At 37.0% G+C, this 23767-nt stretch overlaps 1 protein-coding gene and 1 non-coding gene across 2 annotated transcripts in view; one reads left to right on the forward strand and one right to left on the reverse strand.

Moving 5' to 3' along the window:
* Positions 1 to 23767, reverse strand: part of MTMR8 (myotubularin related protein 8) — a 198201-nt gene that overhangs the window by 99815 nt on the left and 74619 nt on the right. Inside the window, exons 7-12 of the mRNA XM_068533038.1 lie at positions 22986 to 23118; positions 21545 to 21654; positions 15358 to 15483; positions 14448 to 14497; positions 11529 to 11729; positions 8594 to 8722 (exon numbers count right to left, since the gene is read on the reverse strand). Coding sequence (XP_068389139.1) covers positions 8594 to 8722; positions 11529 to 11729; positions 14448 to 14497; positions 15358 to 15483; positions 21545 to 21654; positions 22986 to 23118 — 749 coding nt within the window. The remainder of the gene's footprint in view (positions 1 to 8593; positions 8723 to 11528; positions 11730 to 14447; positions 14498 to 15357; positions 15484 to 21544; positions 21655 to 22985; positions 23119 to 23767) is intronic.
* LOC137757497 (U6 spliceosomal RNA) lies at positions 6593 to 6696 on the forward strand. Its single transcript, XR_011072348.1, has one exon. It is a non-coding gene; the product is annotated as a U6 spliceosomal RNA (small nuclear RNA).

Below are 23767 nucleotides of genomic sequence, written 5' to 3' on the forward strand. Positions count from 1 at the left end.
CAGTGGAAGATTACTGGACTGAATGTCAATATTATGACATAGTATGAGTGTGTTACGCATTTGGTAATTGCAATCGTTGTTTTTGTTGTGGTCATCCATTTACAATGCTTGGTGTCAGTTTATTTGTCTCTTGTAAAAATAAAATCAGTGTGTGTGTGTGAAAAAAAAAGAATGAAATGTTGCCATCTGCAATAACATGGATGGACCTGGAGGGTATTACGCTATGTGAAATAAGTTATACAGAGAAAGACAAATACTGTATGCTATCACTTACATGAGGAATCTAAAAAATAAAACAGAGCAGTGAACATAACCAAAAGAAACTGCCTCACAGTTATAGTGAAGAAACTAGTGGTTATGGGTGGAGAGAGGGAAGAGGGGTGTGGCAAATTAGGGGTAGGGAACAAAGAGGTATCAACTACTATGTATAAAATATGTAAGCTACAAGAATATATTATACAGCATATGGCCAATATTTTATAATAACTATAAATGGAATATAACCTTAAACAATTGTATCACCATGTTGTATACCTGAAACTTATATAATATTGTGCATCAACTATACCTCAGTGAAAAAAATGTCATGGAATACAGTGATCTGATTGAAAATTCAAAATATCTCTCATGAAGAAACTCAATAAGCTATATGAAAACTCAGAAAGGCAGTTCAATGAGCTCAGGAATAAAATTAAATAACAGAAGGAATAATTTACCAAACAGATTAAAACTCCAAAAAAGAACCAAACAGTAATTCTAGAACTAAAGACCACAATAAATGAGATGAAGAATGCAATAGAAACCATTGGAAAACAGAGTTGACCATATGGAAGAGAAAATTATTGAGCTTGAAGATAGGAATCTAGAAATGACACAAGTAGAAGAGGAAAGACAAATGAGATATTAAACAATGAAGAAATTGCATGAGAGCTATCCACCTCTTCTAGGCAGGTCATCATTAGGGTAATGTGTATCCCAGAAGGATAAGAGAAGGAAAGGGAGTAGAGAGTTCATTTGAAGAAGTAATAGCTGAGAACTTTCCAAACCTGGGTAAGGAACTGGATATATATGTCCATGAAGCCAAGAGAACACCTAATTACCTTGGTGAAAAAAGACCTTCTCCAAGAAATATTACATTAAAACTGTCAAAAGTTAATGACAAAGAAAAAATTTCAAAGGCACCCAAGGAAAAATAGACGGTAACCTACAAAGGAACCTACATTAGGCTATCAGCAGATTTCTTAGCAGAAACTCTACAGGCCAGGAGGGAATGGGATGCCATTCTAAAAATACTGAAAGATTAAAAACTGTAACCCAAGAATACTCTATCCAGTAAAGTTATCATTCACTTATGAAAGAGAAATGAAGGTTTTCCCCAGAGAACAAAAGTTGTGGAAGTTCATCAGCACTAGACTTGCCTTACAAGAAATGTTAAAAGGAGCTCTTCTACCAGAAAGAAAAAGGCAAAGGTATGGAAAATGTTGAATAAGGTGGTAAATAGACAGAATCAGAAAATTACAACTGTATATTAGAATAGATTGTTTAAAACTTAATTATAACATAAAAGTTAAATGGAAAAAGAAGCAAAACTGACTATAGCTACTTCAAGTTAGTAACAAACTCACAACTTAAAAAGGGATAATTTGAGACAACAGAAATATAGAAAGGGAAGAGGAAAAGGATGGAACCTGTATAGAAACATGAAGATAAGATGTTATCAGAAGAAAAAAACTACTTTATTTAAGAGACACTTTGTGTAAACCTTATAGTAACCACAAAACACAAATCTAGAGCAGAGCATGAAACATGAAAGAGGTAACTGAGAAAAACATCATAGAAAACCACCAAACTAAAACAGCAGACAGAAGCACAAAGAAAAAGAAACAGTAGAGATATATATCAACCATAAACAAAAGTGTATATGGCATTACTAAGTCCTTGATAGCAATAATCACCCTAAATGAAAATCGGTTGAATTTAGCAATCAAAAGACACAGAGTGGCTGGACAAATTAAAAAACAAGACCCAACTACATGCTGCTTCCAGGAGACTCACCTCAGCTCTAAAGACAAACATAGGCTCAAAATGAAGGAAATGACAGCCAAAAAAAAAGCAGGTGTAGCCATACCATATCAGACAAACAGACTATGCCAAAAAAAAAGTGTAACAAGAGACAAAGATGGACATCATAAAATGACAAAGGGTACAATTCATCATGAAGATATAAAAATTATTAATATATATGCACTATATTAAGGAGCAACAAAATATATAAAGGAATTATTAACAGAATTAAAGGGGTACATTGAAAGCAACATAATAATTGTAGCAGACATTAACACCCCACTTACATCAATGGACAGATCATCCAGGCAGAAAGTCTTCAAGGACACAGCAGCCTTGAAGGAAACATTAGACCAGGTAGATCTGATAGATTTGTATTGAACATTCCTTAAAATTACAGCACAATACACATTCTTCTCAAGTGCACATGGAACATTCTCAATGATAGATCATATGCTAGGACACAAAAAAGTCTCAATAAATTTCAGAAGCCTGAAATCATATCAAGCCTCTTTTCTGATCACAGTGGCATATATAATTAGAAATTAACTACAAGAAATAAGCTGGAAAAAAAATCACAAATACATGGAGACTGAAAAACATGCTACTAAACAACTCCTGGGTCAATGAAGAAATTAAAGGCAAAATCAAAAAATACCTGAAGACAATGAAAATGAAAATATGACATACCAGTAAAAGGAAGGAAATAATAAAGATCAGAGTGGAAATAAGAGAAATAGAGATTAAACAGACAATAGAAAAGATAAATGAAACTAGGAGCTGGTTCTTTGAAAAGATAAACAAAATTGACCAACATTTAGCTTAACTCATACAGAAAAAAAAAAGAGAAGGCTCAGCTAACTAAAATCAGAAATAAAAGAAATTACAATGGACACCACAGAAATACAAATGATTATAAGAGAATACTATGAACAGCTATATGGCAATAAATTAGACAACCTAAAAAATGGACCTTCCAAGACTGAATCATGAAGAAATGGAAAATCTGAATGGACCGATCACTGGTAAAGAGACTGAAGCAGTAATCAAAAACCTCCCCCCAAGAAAAAAAAATTGAGAACCAGATGCCTTCACAGGTAAATTCTACCAAACATTTAAAATTGATTTAATGCCTACCCTTCTCAAACTCTCCCAAAATATTGAAGAGGAAGGAACACTTGCTAACCCATTTTATGAGCTCAATACTACCTGATACCAAAACCAGACAAGGGCAATGCAAAAAAAGAATTGTATAGGTCAGTATTTCTAATGAACATAGATGCAAAAATTGTCAACAAAAAATTAACAAAGCATATACAGCAATACATTAAAAGGATACAACATGATCAAGTGGGATTTATTCCAGGCATGCAAGGATGGTTCAACATTCACAAATCAGTCAATGTGATATACCACATCAACAAAGTGAAGGGTAAAAATCATATGATCATCTCAATAGATGCAGAAAAAGCATTTGACAAGATTCAACACCCATTTATGATAAAAACTCTCAATAAAATGGGTATAAAATAAATGCACCTCAACATAATAAAAGCCATACATAACAAGCCCATAGGTAACAACATACTCAACAATGAAAAACTGAAAGCTATACCTCTAAGACCAGGAAAAAGACAAGGATGCCCACTCTTGCCAGTCTTATTCAAAATAAGAAGTCCTAGCCAGAGCAATTACAAAAGAAAAAGAAATAAAAGGCATCAAAATTGGAAAAGAAGAAGTAAAACTGTAACTATTTGTGGATGACATAATTTTATATATAGAAAAACCCTAACAACTCCACCAAAAAACTATTAGAAATAGTAAATGAATAAAGTTGCAGGGTACAAAATCCATATGCAAAATCTGTTGAGTTTCTACACACTAACAACAAACTAGCAGAAAGAGAAATTAAAAATAAAATAATCCCATTTACAGTCACAACAAAAAGAATACCTAGGAATAAATTTAACCAAGGAAGTGAATGACCAGTACACTAAAATCTGTAAGATACTGTTGAAAGAAACTGAACAAGACACAAAGAAATGGAAAGATATTCCGTGGTTGTGGCTTAGAAGAATTAACATTGTTAAAATGTCCATATTACCTAAAGCAATCTACTGATTCAATGCAATCCCTATCAAAACCCCGATGACATTTTTCACAGAAATAGAACAAAACATCCTAAAATTTATGTGGATCCTTAAAAAACCCTGAATACCAAAATAAATCCTGAGGAAAAAGAACAAAGTGGAGGTATCATCCTCCCTGATTTTAAAGTATACCACAAAGCTGCAGTACCAACACAGCATAGCATTGGCAGAAAAAAGACACACAGGCCAATGAAACAGAAACGACAGCAAAGAAATAAACTCATGCATATATGGACAATTAATTTATGACAAAAGAGCAAAGAATGTACAATGGAGAAAGGTAGTCTCTTCAATAAATGGTGTTAGGAAAACTGGACAATCCACATACAAAGAAAAATGAAACTAGACCACTATCTCATACCAGACACAAAAATCAAATCAAAATGGATTAAATCCTTGAATATAAGACCTGAAACCATAAAACCCCTAGAAGAAAACATAAGCAGTATGCTCTTTGACACTGGTCTTAGCAATATCTTTCTGGATATTTTCCTCAGGCAAGAAAGACAAAGCAAAAAACAAACAAATGGGACTACATCAAACTAAAAAGCTTCTGTAGAGTAAAGGAAACCATCAGCAAAATGAAAGGACAACCTACCAAATGGGAAAAGTTATTTGCAAATCATATATCTGATATGGGGTTAATATCCAAAATATATAAAGAACTCATACAACTCAACAACAACAAAATAAACAATATGATTAAAAAATGGGCAGAGGATTTGAAGAGATATTTTTCCAAAGAAGACATACAGATGGCCAACAGGCACATGAAAAGATGTTCAACATCACTAATTATTAGGGAAATGCAAATCAAAACCAAAACATATCACCTCATGCCCATCAGAATGACTAGTATCAAAAAGACAAGAAACAACAAGTGTTGGAAAGGATGTGGAGAAAAGGAAGTCCTTGTGCACTGCTAATTGGAATGTAACTTGATGCAGACACTATGGAAAGAAGTATGGAGATGCCTCAAAAAGTTAAGAACAGAAATATCATACAATCCAGCTATTCCATTTCTGGGTATTCATCTGAAGAATGCGAAAATAATAATTTGAAAAGACACACACAACCCCTATATTTGTTGCAGCTTTATTTACCATAGCACACAACCCCTATATTTGTTGCAGTTTTATTTACAATAGCCTAGGTATGGAAACAACCCAAGTGCTCACTGATGGATGAATGGATAAAGAAGATGTCATATATGTGTACACACACACAAACACGCACACACACACAAAAAATACACAATGGAATACTACTCAGCCATAAAAAAGCCAAAATCTTGCCATTAGTGACAACATGGATGGATATTAAGGGTTTTATGTTAAGTGAAATAAGTCAGATGGAGAAAGACAAATACTGTATGATTTCACTCATATGTGGAATAAAAAGAAAAATGAACAAACAAGACAAAACAAGACAAACACATAGATACAGAGAACAGGGTAGTGGGAGAGGGGAAGCACGGATACAGGCCCATTGCAATAGGCTCCAATATAGCTCATCACAGCACTGGTCAGAACCCTAAATTGTTGATAAAACGGGCAGGGCTGTCTCCTGAAAGAAGTAGGTAGAGGGGTTGGGCTGGGAAGTCAGGCTCTTCCTTCTGAGAGAGAGAGTAGCAGGTGACCCCCACAAGAGGGTCAGGCTCAAGAAGAAACAACTAAGGCTAATCTGGCATCACCTACTAACGAATTAAACACACACATTCCCTTCAACCCACATATTCCCTTCCTTCGAATCTATTCCATAGACCTTTAAGGAACAAAGTGATTTAACTGACTGCTTCCTGGAACCTGAATGGGAAAAGGGATGTCCAGGGGGTCTCACATGGGTGAAGATGACACCAAGGGAGATGAGAGAAGCTGTGTCTTGAACGCCCCAATTCACCATTTCTTACTTTTAATTTTTAACTGTAACTTTCAAATCCATTTCTGTATACATTTTAGAACTGTCTTTAAATGCATTAAAGAGACATATCATCCAAGCTTTTTAAGCAAATTATTTTTTGTTTATCTGAAATTCAAATTTAAAAATACTTTGGGATGGGTATAAACAAAAACACAATATACCAAAACTTATGGGATACAGAGAAAGAACTGCTAAGAAGGAAATTTATAGCTGTAAATGCATTCATTAAAAAAGAAGAAAGATCTCAAGTAAATCACTTTACACCTTATGAAACTAAAAATGAAGAGCAAATTAAACCCAAAGTCAGCATAAGGAAAGAAATAATAAGGATTAGAACAGAGATAAAAGAAATAAAGATTATAAAAAAATAGAGAAAATCAACAAAACTAAAATTGGTTCTTTGAAAAGATCAATAAATTCAACAAAACTTTAAGCTAAACTGATTAAAAACAATAAGAGTGCTCACTTTAGCAGCACATATAATGTAATTGGAATGATACAGGGATTAGCATGGCACGTGTGAAAGAATAACATGCAAATTTGTGAATTGTTCCATATTTTTGCTATGAGTGTAGAGCTTTAATATTCTTACCATAACAACAGCAACAGCAAAATGGTAATTGTGTGAGGTAGAGGATGTGCTAACTGATCTTATTGTGGTAAGCATTTCACAATATTTACATGTATCAGATCACCACATTGTACACCTTAAACTTACACCATGTTATATGTCAATTATATCTCAATAAAGCGGGAAAAAATGCCCCCAAAACCCCTAAATGTCATAGAAATTTATCATTTAATATGTATTATCCAGTTTACGTACAGAATGCTTTGGATATTAAAGGAAAGTATTTCGGCCTCAAAAAATAAAAGAGAAAAGTCTCAAATTACTAAAATCATAAATTAAATTAGGGATGTTACTACTGAATTTACAGAAATAAAGAAAAATATGAGAGAATATCCTGAACAATTGCATGCCAACAAATTAGATGAAATGGACAAATTTCTAGAAACACAAACTACCAAAAATGACTCAAGAAGGAATAAAACATTTGAACAGGCCTATAACAAGTAATCAAAAACTTCCCAACAAAGAAAAATCCAGGACCAGATGGCTTCACTGGTGAATTCTGCTAAACATTTAAAGAATTAACAACAATCCTTCTCAAACTGTTCCAAATATTGAAGAGAATGGAACACTCCCAGCTCATTCTATGTGGTCACCGTTACCCTGATACCAAAGCCAGACCAGGACATCACAAAAAAACAAAACTGTAGATTAATATGCTTTATGAATATAGATGCAAAAATCCTCAACAATATAGTAGCCAACTGAATGCAGCAGCATATTAAGAGGATTATACACCATGGCCAAGTGGGATTTACCCTAGGAAAGTATGGATGGTTCAACATCTGAAAAATCAATCAATGTTATACACCATATTAATACAATTAATGAGAGGGAGTTCCCTGGTGGCCTAGTGGTTAGGATTCTGGGCTTTCACTACTGTGGCCCGGATTCAATCCCTGGTCAGGGAACTGAGATCCTGCAAGCTGTGTGGCATGGCCAAACAAAAAAGAAACAAAAAAATAAATAAAAAATAAATAAAATTAAGGAGAAAATAACATATAGTCATCTGCATCTCAACATGATTCAGAAAAAACATTTGATATAATCTAACACCCTTTCATCATAAAAGCACTCAACAAACTAGGAACAGACAGGAATGTCCTAAACGTGATAAAGGTCATTTGTAAAACAAAACAAAACAAAACTATAACATACTCAATGGAGAAAGACCAAAAGGTCTCCCCCTAAGATCAGGAACAGTACAAGGATGCCTGCTTTCACTACTTCTATTCAACACTGTAAGTTCTAAACAGGGCATTAGGCAAGAAAATAAAAGGCATCCAAATTGGAAAGGAATAAGTAAAACAATCTCTATTCAGAAATGACATGATCTTACATATATAAAATCCTAATGAATATACAAAATAAACCGTTAGACTTAATAAATGCATTCAGTTCTGTCTTGTACTCATTGAGTTGTGGTCAGTGAGCATGGCACCCTATACTCTACACTTTTGGGGGAAAGTAGAGCAAACAATACCAGCACATTCTCTTTCTCTGTTTTTCCTTCTCTTTGTTGGGGAAAAGGATGGGAAAGAAGAGGAATATACAAGGAAAGACTCAAAGGAATGAAACAACCTACATCTTGACTGGTTGTATTACTACAAATCAACTATTGTTTCTTGTTTATTTCCCTCAGCAAGTAACAACAACCAAAGAGAGTGTGGTCTTGTTTTCAGAGGCAGCAAGGAATGGGTGATCTGGGGAGAGAGTGTCCTACTCCATAGCCAGGCTTATGGAGATGATGTCAGCTATACAAGGAGAGGCAAAGCAGCTGAGGCCCTGGGCTTGCTGTAAGAAAGGATGGGACAGCTTAGGAACTTACTGAATGTTGTAGGGCACAGTACTAGGATTGAGTACCCCATACACAGTGAAGCCTTTATAGAGAGGGTTCCTGAAGTCTGGTTTCCTCTGAACCAAGAAAGGCCACACGGAATGGGTTTTCTCATAGATTCTGTCAGAAAAAAAAAAGCCAAAAAATTAAAAGCAGCAAGCAAGTAAAATCAACAGTCCTGTTGAACTTGACAATCATCCAAATTTTATTAACAATTAACCTAATTCAAGACAGAGGGACAGGGGGCTTCCCTGGTGGCGCAGTGGTTGAGAATCTGCCTGCTAATGCAGGGGACACGGGTTCGAGCCCTGGTCTGGGAGGATCCCACATGCCGTGGAGCAACTGGGCCCGTGAACCACAACTGCTGAGCCTGCGCGTCTGGAGCCTGTGCTCCGCAACAAGAGAGGCCGCGATAGCGAGAGGCCCGCGCACCTCGATGAAGAGTGGCCCCCACTTGCCGCAGCTAGAGAAAGCCCTAGCACAGAAACGAAGACCCAACATAGCAATCAATCAATCAATCAATCTTTAAAAAAAAAAAAGACAGAGGGACAGGATATGATAGAAGGAAAGTGAAAATAAGTGGTAATGAACACTGATAGAGTAACAAATTATCTGGGCTTCAACTTACCAATCTTTAAATGAATTAGAGGTTAGAAAGACTTCCACATTGAAGAGCAACAGATGCTGAGTATAGTCTCTGCCATGGAGTAGCTATGTAATCTGAGGAATGTCCCTAGCTCTTTCTGGGCCTATTTCCTCATTTGTAAAATATGACCTTTAAGGTCTCTTCCAAATCTCAGATTCTATGAACTAATGACCTTTCCAGTTTTAAAAAATCTAGAATTGCTTTTAAAAATCTGGTAAGTTAACAGAAAGACTAGAGGGTGAATTTCTGGCTTTTCTATATTTTATTTTATTTCAAGCCAGCTTCTCCTCCTCTCAGAAGGTATAAGACAGTGAAAGACAATTAGCAATTAGCAATTTATATTAGCAAATATTTGTGAGTTATCTAGGTGAGCAGCACAGACTGTGACATTTATATTGCAAGACTGATTCTTCTTATACCTTAGTTGAGTCCTTGGGGAGCCACTTAGTTAACACTGCAAAAAACATGGGATCCATTGTCCCAGTGAGAGCTGCTGCGTAACAATGCATGGGAAGTTCATTTACTCACACAGTGTCAAAGAAAGCTCAAGGAGGACAACAAAGAGAAGCAGTATGGGTTGTAGGACCTAAACACTGTAGTCTTGAAACTTTTAGAATCCTCAGACCATTTCAATGAGGTCAAAGGACTTGTATATCCATCTTTCTCATTTGTTTTTGGTTGAAAAAAGAAAAAAAAATATTTCAGAGGTAAGGTAACTAGTATTTGTTGAGTATGTACTATGTGTGAAACACTGGTCCAGACTCTACCTAAAATACCTCATTAAATTTTCATAATAAAATCCTGTGAGATATTTTATCCCCAAAATAATAATGAGAAAATGAGACAAAAAAATAATTTGAAAAAAGTCACATAGCTAGTAGGTGACAGAGCCAAAATTTGAACCCAACTCTCTCTGATTCTAGAGTCCATGCCTTTTCTTTTATGGATGAATGATATTTCTGTTTATTTTATGCAATCACTATTTTAACATGTTAAAATTTTCAACTTTTGTACTTTTACATGGAGATTCAGATTTGTGTGGGGAATGGGTCTAGGATATATTAGTCTCATTTTAAGAGGGCGGAAAAAAGAATATGGAAAAGATCTTAGATTTTAATGCTAGAAAAGCAGGTCAGAGACAGAATGAATGTGTCTGAAAGCATCTGCGAAGAGGGTGAGAAAGGTCTAGTTGCAGAATGAAACAGAAATGTGCATAGAAGCTACCAAGTAAGCACAAATGTTAAAGCAGCAAGATCCATCTCTGTGTTGACAAGAAAACAGAATTAGAGATGTCATCCGATTCATCCAGGATACATCATAGAGGGGCCTGAGAACTTGAGCTAACTGCCACTCAACCAACAGCTATGAAACAAGAGTGGGTTGGGTTGTGCGACAGCTACTTCTCTATTTCTTTTTCTCTGACTCTAAAACAAGGAGAATACTATTCACAGAAACTCTATCTTGTCAACTTCAAAAATTATTTACGTTATATATATTGTGAGGATGTTAGAGTTTTAAGTCTGGTGCAAATTCAACCACCTATAGGAGCTGGGAAGATAACATTAGAAGTGCGCTGAGAATAAACTATAGAGAGGGGTGAGAACTGGCAAACGAGAGTGAGTTTGCTTCATTCAACTGGAGCAGCTGTTATTCAGCTCTAGCTGATTACTGCCATTAGAAAATGCAGGTCAGGTACTGCCAGAGCTCCTGATTTTGCAGAATATCTTGGCACAACAGCTTTTTGATTTAGGAAAAAAATCCTAAAATAACTGGATTTTTGTGTGAAATATCGTGATATTTAAATGTTGACATCTTATTCACAGTTTAAAAAATACTCCACAGACTAAACAAAATATACCTGTTAAGCTAGATTTGGCCTATGAGCTGCCATTTGGTGATCTTTGACACAAATGATAAAGGACTGTAGCTATTGACTACTCACACATGATCTTTGACACAAATGATAAAGGACTGTAGCTCTTGACTACTCACACCTGCACAGTAATTCATTCCTTACAAAGTCCTTGCACATCCATTGTTTTACTGGTTCCTCAGGATTGCTCTGAAAAGTAGGTATTATCCCTATTTCACAGATAAAGAATCTGAGGTTTTGAGGAATCTCCATGGAAACACTGAGTGATTTATGCTTCAAAAGTTATTTTTATAGTTGTCATCTCCTCCCCTTTCGTGAACTGCTGTCCCAAATTCAGGGTGGTGGGTAAATTTCTTTTACACTGATCCCCTCTCCCTATTCAGTGTTTTTTCACAAACTGAATTCACCTCAGATCTTCTCGATCCTTCTGGCAGTTTCCAAGGAAGTTTCCAAACTGGCAGGAGAAAACATGGTCATGAATTTCCAGCAAGAAATTTTCATTAAACTCAAAGGCACAAGGAAATTGTTCCATTAATTGCCAGATACAGTCTAGGAACTGTGTGAAGATAGGGGATACTTCTTTAGAGTCCCCATCCAGGTGGCCACACCTGAGAGATGCAAATAAAGGTAAAGAAAGACAATGATTAACATCAGGGATTACACTGTTTGGAATAGGCTATAGCAAGGTCACCTTTTGTCTCTGTTGGCATTGGTAAGGAAATGCCTAATGCCAAAATGCCACCCAGAATCTCAAAGTTAATTAATCCCAATGGACCTCTTAGCCACCAGCATCCTTCACTATTATCCAGATTGTAAGCCCTTGGTCATCTATTCTATTTCCTTTTACATCCTCTACAATAGAACTTTCTGCAATGATCAAAATGTTCCATATTTGTGCTGTCCAATATGGTAGTCACTAACTATTAAGCACTTGAAATGCAGCTAGTGTGACTAAGGAACTGAATTTTCAATTGTATTTAATTTTAATTAATTTAAACAGCTACCTTTAGCTTCATGTGAGCAAGGACCATATCTATCTTGTTTATTGGACAGTGCCTGGCATGAAAAGGGTATTTAATAAGTTTATTAAATGAATGAAAAAACCTCATCCCAGAATTGTTTAATGTTTCCTCTCCCATGATGTCCTCTTTCCCAACTCTACCATCCATTAGAAACCCTATTCCACTAGAAATAAACATGGCATCCTTAGCTTTTACACTGAATGTTCTACCTTTTGATTTAATTGAAATCCATCTCACCAACGACACTACTTCTTCTTGGGGCCCAAATCAAATGGAGAATGCTCATCATTCCACTCTCCATGTATAATAATCCTAAAACAGAGCAGAAGTGGGATCGGCTTTCTCCTTTCTACTACTCCTTTCACTCTCTTAAAAACACTTCCACTATGGGTCATGCTGTTGTTCACTTTCCTCAATGTTGTGTTCCACAATCTTTGGGTTACTTCTCTACATTTTCTGAAGAATCTGACTCCAGTCATAAGTACTTATCTTTGGAGTCGATGCAGATGACCTACACGTGGCTTAGCAGGTTCCTTAACTAACTCAAATCTAATTATCTTCACCGATCTTTACCTCTACTTCACATCAGCCTCTCGTATCCATGGCTGTTTCTTGATGTTAGCTAAAGGTCCTTCCTCCACTTTGAAACCTTAATCTCAATATCCTACTCTGATCACCATATATTATATTTCCAAAGGCTGCTCATCTTATCTCCTCCAGCCTCATCTCTGGACCTCTCACCTTTCCAGATTCCTACTAGCTTCCCTTTCTTCCTTACCCAGACTATATGCTATGGTCTGCCCCATCAACTATTCTCTCCCCATTTTCTTCAATTTTCTGGTCATTTTTTTGGTCATTATTCTCCTTCAAAATCCAACCACTGATGAGCCTAAGAAGCTATGTTCTCTACTCCCACATCTTGACTGATAAATGCTGCTTGAGAAAATTATAAAACCATGCAAATTGATATCATAAGTCTCCATACTCAGCTGGAACTTAATTGCTCCCAAATAACCTTTATGAATATCCTTAACACAGTTTTCCCATTAACCCTTACAGCTCTTGCAAATTTTAAGCTATCTTCTTAAACCCTAACCCATTTCACATTGACGTCTACAGTGTTAATGAAAAAGATCAAGGCTATCAAGTAAAAATATCTAACTTCTGCCTTGGACACTCACAAACTTAGTTCCTTCTCCTCCTGTCCTTCCATGTGGAGAAAAGGGAAACATCCTACACTGCTGGTGGGTATGTAAATTGGTGCAGCCACTGTGGAAAACATTATGGAGATTTCTCAAAAACTAAAAATAGAATCAACCTCATCTTCTTAATGTTCTAAACTGCCATCAGTTCTAGGAAGCTTTCTTTGCCCAGAATAGGTAAGGTTCCCTTGTATATGTTTACCTTTGACTTAGCACTTATCATACTATACTATCATCATTGATTTTATTTTCTATAAAAGAAGGGACAGAGACCATATCTGTTCTAATACAGTCTCCTTAAAACCTGGCATATTGCTTGGCCCAATGTTTGTTGACAAAGGAAGAATGAATGGATGGACCCAAATAGCTAGAGAGCGACAATCAAATGAAATTAAATGGATACACACAGATGCAGGAGAATAAGACCTGAATAGTAACCTCCTTGAGGGTAAAACTCACATTTTATGTGCCTTTGGCACCAGCTCAGTGTCTGATATAGTATACAGCATACTGTTAGGTGTTCGGTAAACATTTGTTATTGTTCTCATAACACACATAAAGTCTCAGTGAGGCTGCTTGGCTTATAGCAGCATTAGGTCACTAAATAAATGTAAGTCCTTGCATCCACCTCTTACCAAAGAACAGAAATCCGCACATGCCTTTTCTTCTTATACAAGGTTAAAAAGTACATTGTCTTAGATATTATTCCCTCTGCCTGAATGCCCACCGTTCTCTCTAGCAAACTCCTATTCATTCCCTAAAATTCACTTTTAAATACTGCCTATTCCTGGAAGGCTATCCTGTCTTCTTCAAAAACAGTTAAGCACTTTTTCCTCTGTAGCCCGTGATGTCTGTTCTTCCCTGAAATATTTAACAATTTGATATAATCATTTGCTCACTTTGAAGGCAGATATGATATTCTAGTCACCCTTGTAGCCCTAGTCCCTTAGCATAGTGTCTGGAATATGTGTTTCTTGATGAAAAGAGATTTATGCCATGTTCAACCTACTCTTCCTTCTTTCACAAGAACATATTGGGGTTTTTGATAAATCTCACCCTAATAAATTCTCCTTAGCCTCTACCTTTAAAGTAATATTTTTACCTTTGGGAGAACTTGTGGCCCATGGATATCCATTCCTTCTCTATCAGGATCTTCATTTTTATACAAAAAGAAAACTTTGCATTAGGAAAACCATAAAATTAATTAACCATACCTATAAAATATCAAAACACTTTGCTGAAGTGGACTTTGTACAAATTTGCGTTGAACTGATCATAAAGTTAATTTCCCAAATGATAAATAAGTAACTTGGATTTCATTTAAAAGCCTATACAGGCTGCCTTCAAATTTCAAAGCTCTCAGGAGAAATTATTCTGGATTTGTATCCATTGTCACATTTCTTTTGGCTTTTACATAATGTGTGATAAGCCATTTGAGCCATAACTAAACGCAATCTTGATAAACACATTACATTCAACCTATGAAAAAACAGGAATCCAAAGGCAGTACTTGAGTTTATATCAGGAACAAATCTTGATATAAACACATTTTCAAACATTAAAAAAAATAAAGCATTTCCAAAAGAAAAATGAGGATAAACTCCTACTGTGAGTTCTGTTTCATAGAAAGACAAACTAAGAAACCTTGGATTCAGCACCAGAAAAAAGTCATGAGTCTGACATCCAGACAGCTGATGTTGAAGATGATGAGCCCATCAGTCTGCTTATTTAAGTCATCCATTCAACTTTGCAAACTTTTGGAGTCTTTCCTACCCCTTACATCAGCCTATTACATCCAACTTATCTTCTGATGGGTAAGAAACTATGTTGAGTGTGCAATGGAAAGTATATAGACTGTAAATGCCTAGTTTAGTAGAAAGAAGCTAAATTGAAAAACAGAGCTGTTTTTGTAGACCTCTTTCTTGTAGAAAACAAGTTGGCTGAGAGTTATTTTTGACCTATTCACAATCTCCCACTTGTGCAAAGTAAAATCCAATCACTTGTTCTCTTACCATGAGTCCTTTGAATGTCCTATAAAATGGATCTAGGAGGATGCTGGCCACAGAGCAGACCTGTGCTGTGCGGTCCCACCCATCAGAACAATGGACTAAGACATTGGTCTTTTCTACCTTCACTGCCTGTTAAGACAAGAGGCAAAAAGTAGCATAGACAATTTTTCATAGTATGCCGGGTTAATAAATAGGGTTACCATCCCTACAGCAGAGAACTTGGTCTTACTGGGCTACATTAATTTCTTCTCAAAATATTAGCATCCTGTATGGGAATGACAAAGAAAATAAAGGAGTGTAACAGAAGGTGAGCTTACCTAATAAGGAAAAGAAAATCAAAATCAACACATGATACAGGGTAAAAAGAAAAACAAAAGGAGGTCTACATTCATAAAACTTCTGAAGAAGACATGGATCAATTCTCAATTCTCAGAGAGAGAAGTGGGCAAGAGGAAGAATTCATGCTCAAAAACAGACAGGACAGTTCTGCATTCCAGTCCCAGACCTGACAATAATTTCCTCTGGAAGCTTTAGCCATTTAGTCTTACTAATACAAATCCTTCCAACTTAAGATGGAGAGGTTTATCTGTCTTAGGTCAGTTTCTGTACAATCAGAACTATGTAAAAACATGGGCAGTTACTCAACCTGTGCAATTTTGGCAATGGTAGATATTGAGCATTAACTTATTCATTCTAACACTTAATTATGTATATACCTCTGTGCCAGGTATGTGTTAAGGATTAGAGATACAAAGATGAGACTCAGTTTCTGACTTCAATGAGCAAACTAGTCAGGGTGACCAAAGGTAAATAAATAAATACAATGCAGTGGAAAAACTGCTGCTATAGGGTAATGTGTAGTAATTATATCCTTTTGTAGGAGCCAGGGAAGCTTGAGCCTTGAAGAAAATGTAGGATTTTCTCAGGTGAGGAAGGAGAAGGAAATTTATTCACTCATTCATTCATCTACTCACCTAGCCAATAATTACTGAGTGACTACACAAGATGCACTATTGTGTGCACTAGGTACATAAAAAAAGACAAACATCTAAATGAATGACTACAAACCAATGATAACCAAAACAATAAAAGTTAATACCAGGTACAACAAAGGCACACAATAACTAAAGAAGAGGAGACAACTAAAGTGGGTCTTGTCAGATGAGTAGGCATTTGTCAGATGGACCAGGAGGAAAGGACATTCCAGGCAAGGGGCATAATATGACAACATGTGCAAAGGCAAGGATGCGAGGCATAGGTGAGGAATTCTTAACTAGCTTGGTGGTTGAGGCTAGGCTGGGAGTGAGGGAGTGAGGAGAGACAGGTCTGGCCAGGAGGGCAAGGGTCAGACTGACAAGTGTGCATTATATCTGGTGGCAACAGGGAGTCACTGGAGTGTTAAAAGCAGAGGAGTGCCATGATCAGATGTACTCACTGTGGTGACAGTAGGAGAATAGAGGACATAAATTTGGATTTAGGAAGACCAGTCAAAGAGTTACTAAAATTGTGAAATGCAACAAGGACCTGAACTAATGCAGTAGCAGTGGGGCTGAAAAGGAGAAGAGGGATGTTAAGAATGAAGATTTAACAGGACATAGTAAGAGAATGGATGTGGAATGAAGGAGAAGGAAAAGCCAAAGATGACTCTTAAATGTGTCACTTAGTAACTAGGTGGATTACAGTACCATTAGCCTGAACAGTGAACACAGAAGAAGAAACAAGTTTTTAGTTGGTGTTGGGAGTAGATAAGATTTCATTTGGGGCCATGGAGATTCTGAGGTAGTTGAAGGACATCTAATGGAGCATCCAGTGGACAACTGCATATGTGGGTCTGGAGTTCAGGAGAAGGAGGAATCTGAGCCAGAGTATAGATTTGACCACTATATGAACAGAGATGGTAGTGGATACTGTGTATGGCTGGTGCTGTCCAGGCAGAGACCAAAGTGAGAAAAGGAAAGACCTTAGAAAGTAGTAACGTTTAAAGGGAAAGTAGAGGAAGGGGGGCGGGCTATTACAGGAGTCAGCTTATGAAAAAGAAGCCTGAAAGGTAGAAAGAGAACCAGGAAGTAGCAGTGGGATTAAGGTCAGAACTACAAAAATGGTTCAAAGAGAAAGGGGATAACAATGTCAAATGCAGCAGAGTGGTCAAAATAGAATAAAGATTAAAGAGTGACCCTGAGATTGACAAGTTAGGGGTCATTAGTGACCTCAGCAAGAACAGTAGTAATGGTATGTAAACTGGATCACAGTGAACTGAAGAGTGAAGGGAGGTGAGGAAGTACGAATAGGGAAGGCCAATTACTTTCAAGAAAGCTTTAAGCAAGAGGAAAGAGAACAGTAACTAGAAGAGAATAAGAAAAGTTCTTTTTCTTAGGAATAAGAAAGTATTGAGCATATTTCTGAGGGATGAAGCCAGTGAAAGGAAATGTTTGAAAATGTAGGGGAAAGAGGCTCCTTGAAGAAGGAGGGGATGGGATTAAGAATAGAGGTAAAGGGATTAGTCTTACACAGAAGATGAGTCACCATTTCCTCTGAGATAGCAAGAAAGGAGCAAAAAAAGTTGGTAAGAATAGTAGTGGGAAGATGAGAGATTACCTTTATTTTTCTATAAAGGAGAAGACATGTCTGAATATGTGCTTACAGAGAGGGGAGTAACAGTGGTGTAGCCAGCTTGAAAGTAAAATACAAATTAGGAATATCTGCTTGGTGGAACAGGGCTGGAACCAACCAGGGACACATAAAATGACTGTTAAGTGGTCCTAAGACTATAGGACTACAGTCAATATTAGAGACCATAAATCTGTAATTATACCAAGTAACATGGCTATGGGATTTATTTCTTTGTGGTAATGTTTAGTTTTCAGGGCATAAGAGCAGAGAAAGTAGAGAATGAATGGGATTAACAGGGCAGGTAGAGTGGAAGGATAAAGAGGCAAGGTGGAATAGATGAGGTGCTACACCACTAGGTTTTGGCTCGATAGGGAAGAAGGTAGGAAAAGGTGGAAAAAGTGGAGTTAAAAGTGTAGAGGTCTCCATGGGATAGAAGAACCAGGTTAGCTGGAGTAAGAGTGTAAGAACTGGAGTACAAAAGCTCAAAGAACTATCAGTGCAGAGTGTTTTATAGGTTGTACATGGACATTCAAATCTCCTGGGATTGAGAGGAAGAATCAGGATGGAGAGGAAACCACCTACCTAAAGCGGTTTCCAAAGTCCTTAATGGAGAAAGAAGAGTCACTAGGAGAGGTATAGAGTGGTATAGCTAACTGCAGTAGACCTAAAAGGAGGAAGGAGTTTTGTAAGGAGCAAGGGGAACACTGAACCTGTCATGGACCGTGCGGTTCATGGGGTGTGGGAAAATGAGTAACCTTTGTAGTAGAAGGTAAAAGAGAAATTATATTCCTAGAAGGATAGTTAGGTTGCGAGTAAGACAAGAGTTAGAGAGATCTGGAAAAAAGTTTCTCAACCTTTGAAACTCTTCAGTTAACCAGATACCTCAGATAGTATCAGAGGCCTAATAGTAGCGAGTATACTCTTTCCTTAGGACTCCAAATGGAGTGAAAAGTCACTGGTGGACAGGAAAAGATGCTCAATTTCACTAATGATTAAAGAAATGCAAAATAAACATGACATAAAATGCATAACCTATCAAACTGGCAAAGATTAAAAAGATGGATGATAACCATTGCTGGCTATGTGGAGAAAGAGGCATTGTTGGTGGGAATGGAAACTGGTGCATCCTATTTGAAGGGCAATTTGGCCACATCTAGTAAAGTCTGAAATATTCATACTCTTCAACTGAAAATCCACTTTTAAGAATGCCCACACATATAAAGATATATGTTCAAGGATATTTGATGCAACAATGTCTGCATTTGTGAAAAATGTGAATAACTGAATTGCCCATGAACAGGGACCATGATAAATTCACTTAATGGAATATTATACAGTCACTGAAAAGAATGAGGTCACACTGACTGAACTGACCTGGAAAATGTTCATCATGCATTAAGTATAAAAAGTTAGTTGCAGAAAAATATGCACAACATAATCTCATTTTTACAAATTAGTAATAATATATGTAATTATATATGTGTTGAAAAATTCTAGACCTGTACTGTCCAATATGGTAGTCACTAGCCACAAGTGGCTATTTAAATTTAAATTGATCAAAACTAAATAAAATTAAAAATTCAGTTCCTCACTCTCACTAGCCACGTTTCAAATGCACAACTGCCACATGTGGCTAGTGGCTATTGTATTAGTACAGATCCAGAACATTTCCACCATCACAGAAAGTTCAAATAGTGCTGATCTAGCAGCATACATTAAACTATTAATAGTGTGTGTTGTGGGGCAAACTACAGGGAATATTTACATTTTATATTATATATTTCTGAAATGTTTACTTCTTAGATAACGTACATGTATAACTTTTGTAATGAGAAAAAAATAAATAAAATAAAGATAATGAGAGACAAAGCAAGAGAGGGAGGGATACTATAGTGTTTTTGAGAGCAACAAGAATCTCACTAATTACCAGGGTCTTACGGGCAATGGGGAACCAATGGAGGATTTTGAGTTTAAAGTGACATTATCATATGTGCTCAAGAAATATGGCTTTAGAAGCAATCTGGTGGCCATACTGGGGGGAGCAACTACTAGAGACAAGTAAACCAGTCAGGAAGTTATTATAGTACTTAAGGCAGAGGTGGGGAAGAACGGATATTTGAGAAACGCTTTTGAGGAGAACTGACAGGATGAGGCAATTGCCAGATGGAGGGGAAGAGAGAGAATTCAAGGCTGACAGAGTTTTCAAGCTTGGGATACTGGATAGGTACTGATGGAGATGGGAAGCACAGGATAATCGTGCAATCAAAAGCCTATCTTTTTCATCCACTCATTTAAATTCAACCAATATTTATGAGGTTGTACGGTCTATCAAATCTATCCCTCTTCTCCATTCTCACTCTCTTTGGTCTAATGAAGTCAGTTTCAGAAAGGAAATACAAATGTATGGGTATAGGGCATGCAAAAAAGGAACAGTATAAAGAATGGCTAGAACAGTGGGCTTGAAATGACCAAGAGGGTCACATAGTAAGCACTAATAATAAATTACAGTGAAAAATGTAGGCAACAGGACTAGGAAGTTGGAAAACAATAGGGCTGGATATTTAAGACAGTTAATTACACACGCTCTCTAAAAACCTTTTAAGCCAGAAGCTATAAATCTCATTATCTTCAACTGAAAAAATGACAGCAGAGAGGTGAAGAGTGATTCTCTCCTTTTCTTTACTTCTACCAAATAATAGGGGTGTGGTGAAAAGACCAAGTTCTCATGTAGGAATGTATAAACAAAACTTCAAAATGAGAAAATGTACACTCCAAATTTCTTCTTCTGTTTTTTTTTTTTAAACATTACCTAACAAATGATACAGAAGCCAGGGTTCTGAAGGTCAGAAAATAAGTGAGTCAGCATAAATGAGTGATGAAGCCTACTTAGACTGCATTCAGAGGCAGACCTATACAAAGAAGTCAGAAAATCGTCTGCTTTATACTCAGAGCTCTGAAAACCCATAGAAACACAAGCTCTGCATTTATTTTACACCCAGTCTTACTTCCACTTGATACCTTAGAATCAACACAAAAATACATCAGAGTATTTGAGCTGGAAAGACCATGAGAATATTTGAGCTGGAAGGACCATGAGAGATTATCTAAGAGTTTTTAACTTGAGATCTGGGGTCTGTGTACCCCATGAAATTAAGGTCTATTTTCTGTATGTATAGCCATATGTACATTTTTCTAGGGGCAGAGGGTCAATCATATTCTCAAAGAGCTCAGTGGGCCCCCCAAAACTTATACCATTAGATTCTAGTAGAACCACCTTGTTTTACAGACAGAGAAACTGAGGCCCAGAGAAGGGAAGAGATTTTCCAAGGGCACGCAGTAAATTAGTGGCAGACCTGAATCTAGAAACCAGGTTTTTTTTCAATATTCTTTCTACCATGAATACACTGCTACCACAAGAGATCCCATAATTAAGTCAGTACAAGTTCTTAAAAGTCCTGATTATTAACTGCGGTGGGGTGGGGATGGTGGTGTGCTGAATTGGGCGATTGGGAGTGACATGTATACACTGATGTGTATAAAATTGATGCCTAATAAGAAAAAAAAAAGTCCTGATTATTACCTTTGCAATGAAAATTCCAGCATCCATAATAGCTTTAATGTGTCTCAACCACCCTGAGCTCTCCAGGCCGCTAAGAAATTCACTCATTGTTGGAGTTTTCAATTCACAAACTAAGGTAGAAAAGGAAGCAGAGATTGAAATTCACAATTACCTCAGTTTATTCACCAAGAAAGGGGACAAAGTGGATCCCCATTTTGTAAACGAGGAAGCTGAGGCACAGAAAGGTTAAATGATTAGTTGGAAACCGCACAGTGAAATCAGGGACAGGACCAAGGCTAGAGCCTACCATATCTCCTAGCTCGGGTCTCTGCTTTCTTGACTTGTAGAACTCACCCCAAGCCCACAGAGATCTCTGAAGAACAGAGCCAGAAGACTGAGTCAGCATCCACAGGAAAATACTCACATCTCCTCTGATTAGAAAACACATTTGATTCCCATCTTAACTCCTCCTACTCAGCCTAACTTTGTAGACCCTTAACATCTGTCTCTGCTTCCACATCCCCACCTACTCCCTTGCAGCCCTGTGCTGTCTCAACAGGTTGAAAAAAACATCAGTTAATTTTCATGAATTTTGCACTGGTTATCCAGCAGAGGGCAATCTTTTGCCTCAAAAAATCTGCAAAAAGTCCTCTTACACTCCTACTATAGAATATTCTGGGACAAAAAAGAAAGGAGGAAGAGACCCAAGGAAGAGGAACATTAATATCCTAAAAGGGCTGCAGACTGAGAAGACAGGATCTGGTAAGGGTTGTGTAAGGGAGAGGTCCTGGCAGAAAGCATAAGTGAACAATTGAAGAAAAGAGAGGAAGAACACGGAGTTCACTTAATGAGGGCAGGTTTTCCCTATGTGTGCCTGAGATGACATACCACATCATGGAATCCTGGGTAGTGGCTTTGGGAGAAATGTTCTAGACTCAAGAGTCCTGTAAAGCCCTGATCTCACCTTGCCCCCATTCTGATCCCAATTACATTGCGGTGATGACAGATGACCCAAATTGTCTGATAGCAGCTTTATTCCTTTGAAGTCTAAATTCGCCCCCTTCATCAGCACAGTGATGAAATTGGACTGACTCCTTACAGCAGATTAAATGAGGAAGATGAAATAAATCCCAATTCATTTATATTTATGTTGACCTACCCACCCCTATACAGCAGTCTCTGTAATTCTATAGAGAGAAATTATTTCCATAGCCACTAAACCCAGATGAACTCCACAGAGTTATGAAAACTGAACATTGTAGTTCCTCTGCCAGACCAACACTGCTATAATTCAGTACTATCTATGCAAACTGGATTTATACTATACTCAAAAATCTTATCACCTGTTGATTCTGCTCACCTGGTTGCTTTTATGTTTCACCACAAAATCAGGCATACTTTTTGCTTACATAATTATGCAAGCTATATAACCTCTGGCCAAGCCCAGGTGAAATCCCTGTACCTTCCAAGAGTTTCTGCAGGCTGCTCCGCATCACATGGATGTTCTCAATGCCCATGAACCTGAAGCGAATGTTGGAATAGTTGTCTTCTTTTTCATACCCCTTCCCAGCTGCTCGGTTGGCCATGGCATTTAACTGCAATATAGAGGACATAACAGAACAGATAGGGCAGATGATAAAAGAACATGGTTCATCAATCTCAATGCTTCATTCTAAACAGTTTTAAATCTTACCCATTTAAAAAGAAGTTAGATCACATAGGGCACATTCTGGAATGAAGAGAATCTCACTGGCATTTAGATCAGGTATCTTAAGTAACAGAGTAGTATAGGGAAAGAGAAGGAGATTTAGTGTTTTTATTTTATTACTAAAACCCTGCTTAAGAGATTGATTGAAGGATATGGCAGCTATGAGGATATCTGATCTGAAGAACTAAAATAATAATTTTGAGCTTCCTATCACAAACAAATGGGCTTTATACTGAGAAACATGTGAAAGTTCAAAAATCCTTATAACTGAAAAGCTCTAGAAAGAAGTCTAAGAACTTCAGGGCCAATTAATTATAAATAGCTACTCTAGAAAAATGTCTAAAACATGACTGCATAAGATAAATGACTTTCATTCACTGATAAAATTGAAATGGAGATACCAAGAGCTGTTTTAACACTATATTCAGCTTGTGGTAATCAGAATACTTCTAGGTCATATGAAGAATGTTGGGTGGGGTAGTGAGTAAATGAGACTTGCAGAGAGGAGATATTAATCCAAAAACTAGAAAGGGGCT

This window comes from Eschrichtius robustus, chromosome X (assembly GCF_028021215.1).
Source record: "Eschrichtius robustus isolate mEscRob2 chromosome X, mEscRob2.pri, whole genome shotgun sequence".
Lineage (NCBI taxonomy): Eukaryota > Metazoa > Chordata > Mammalia > Artiodactyla > Eschrichtiidae > Eschrichtius > Eschrichtius robustus.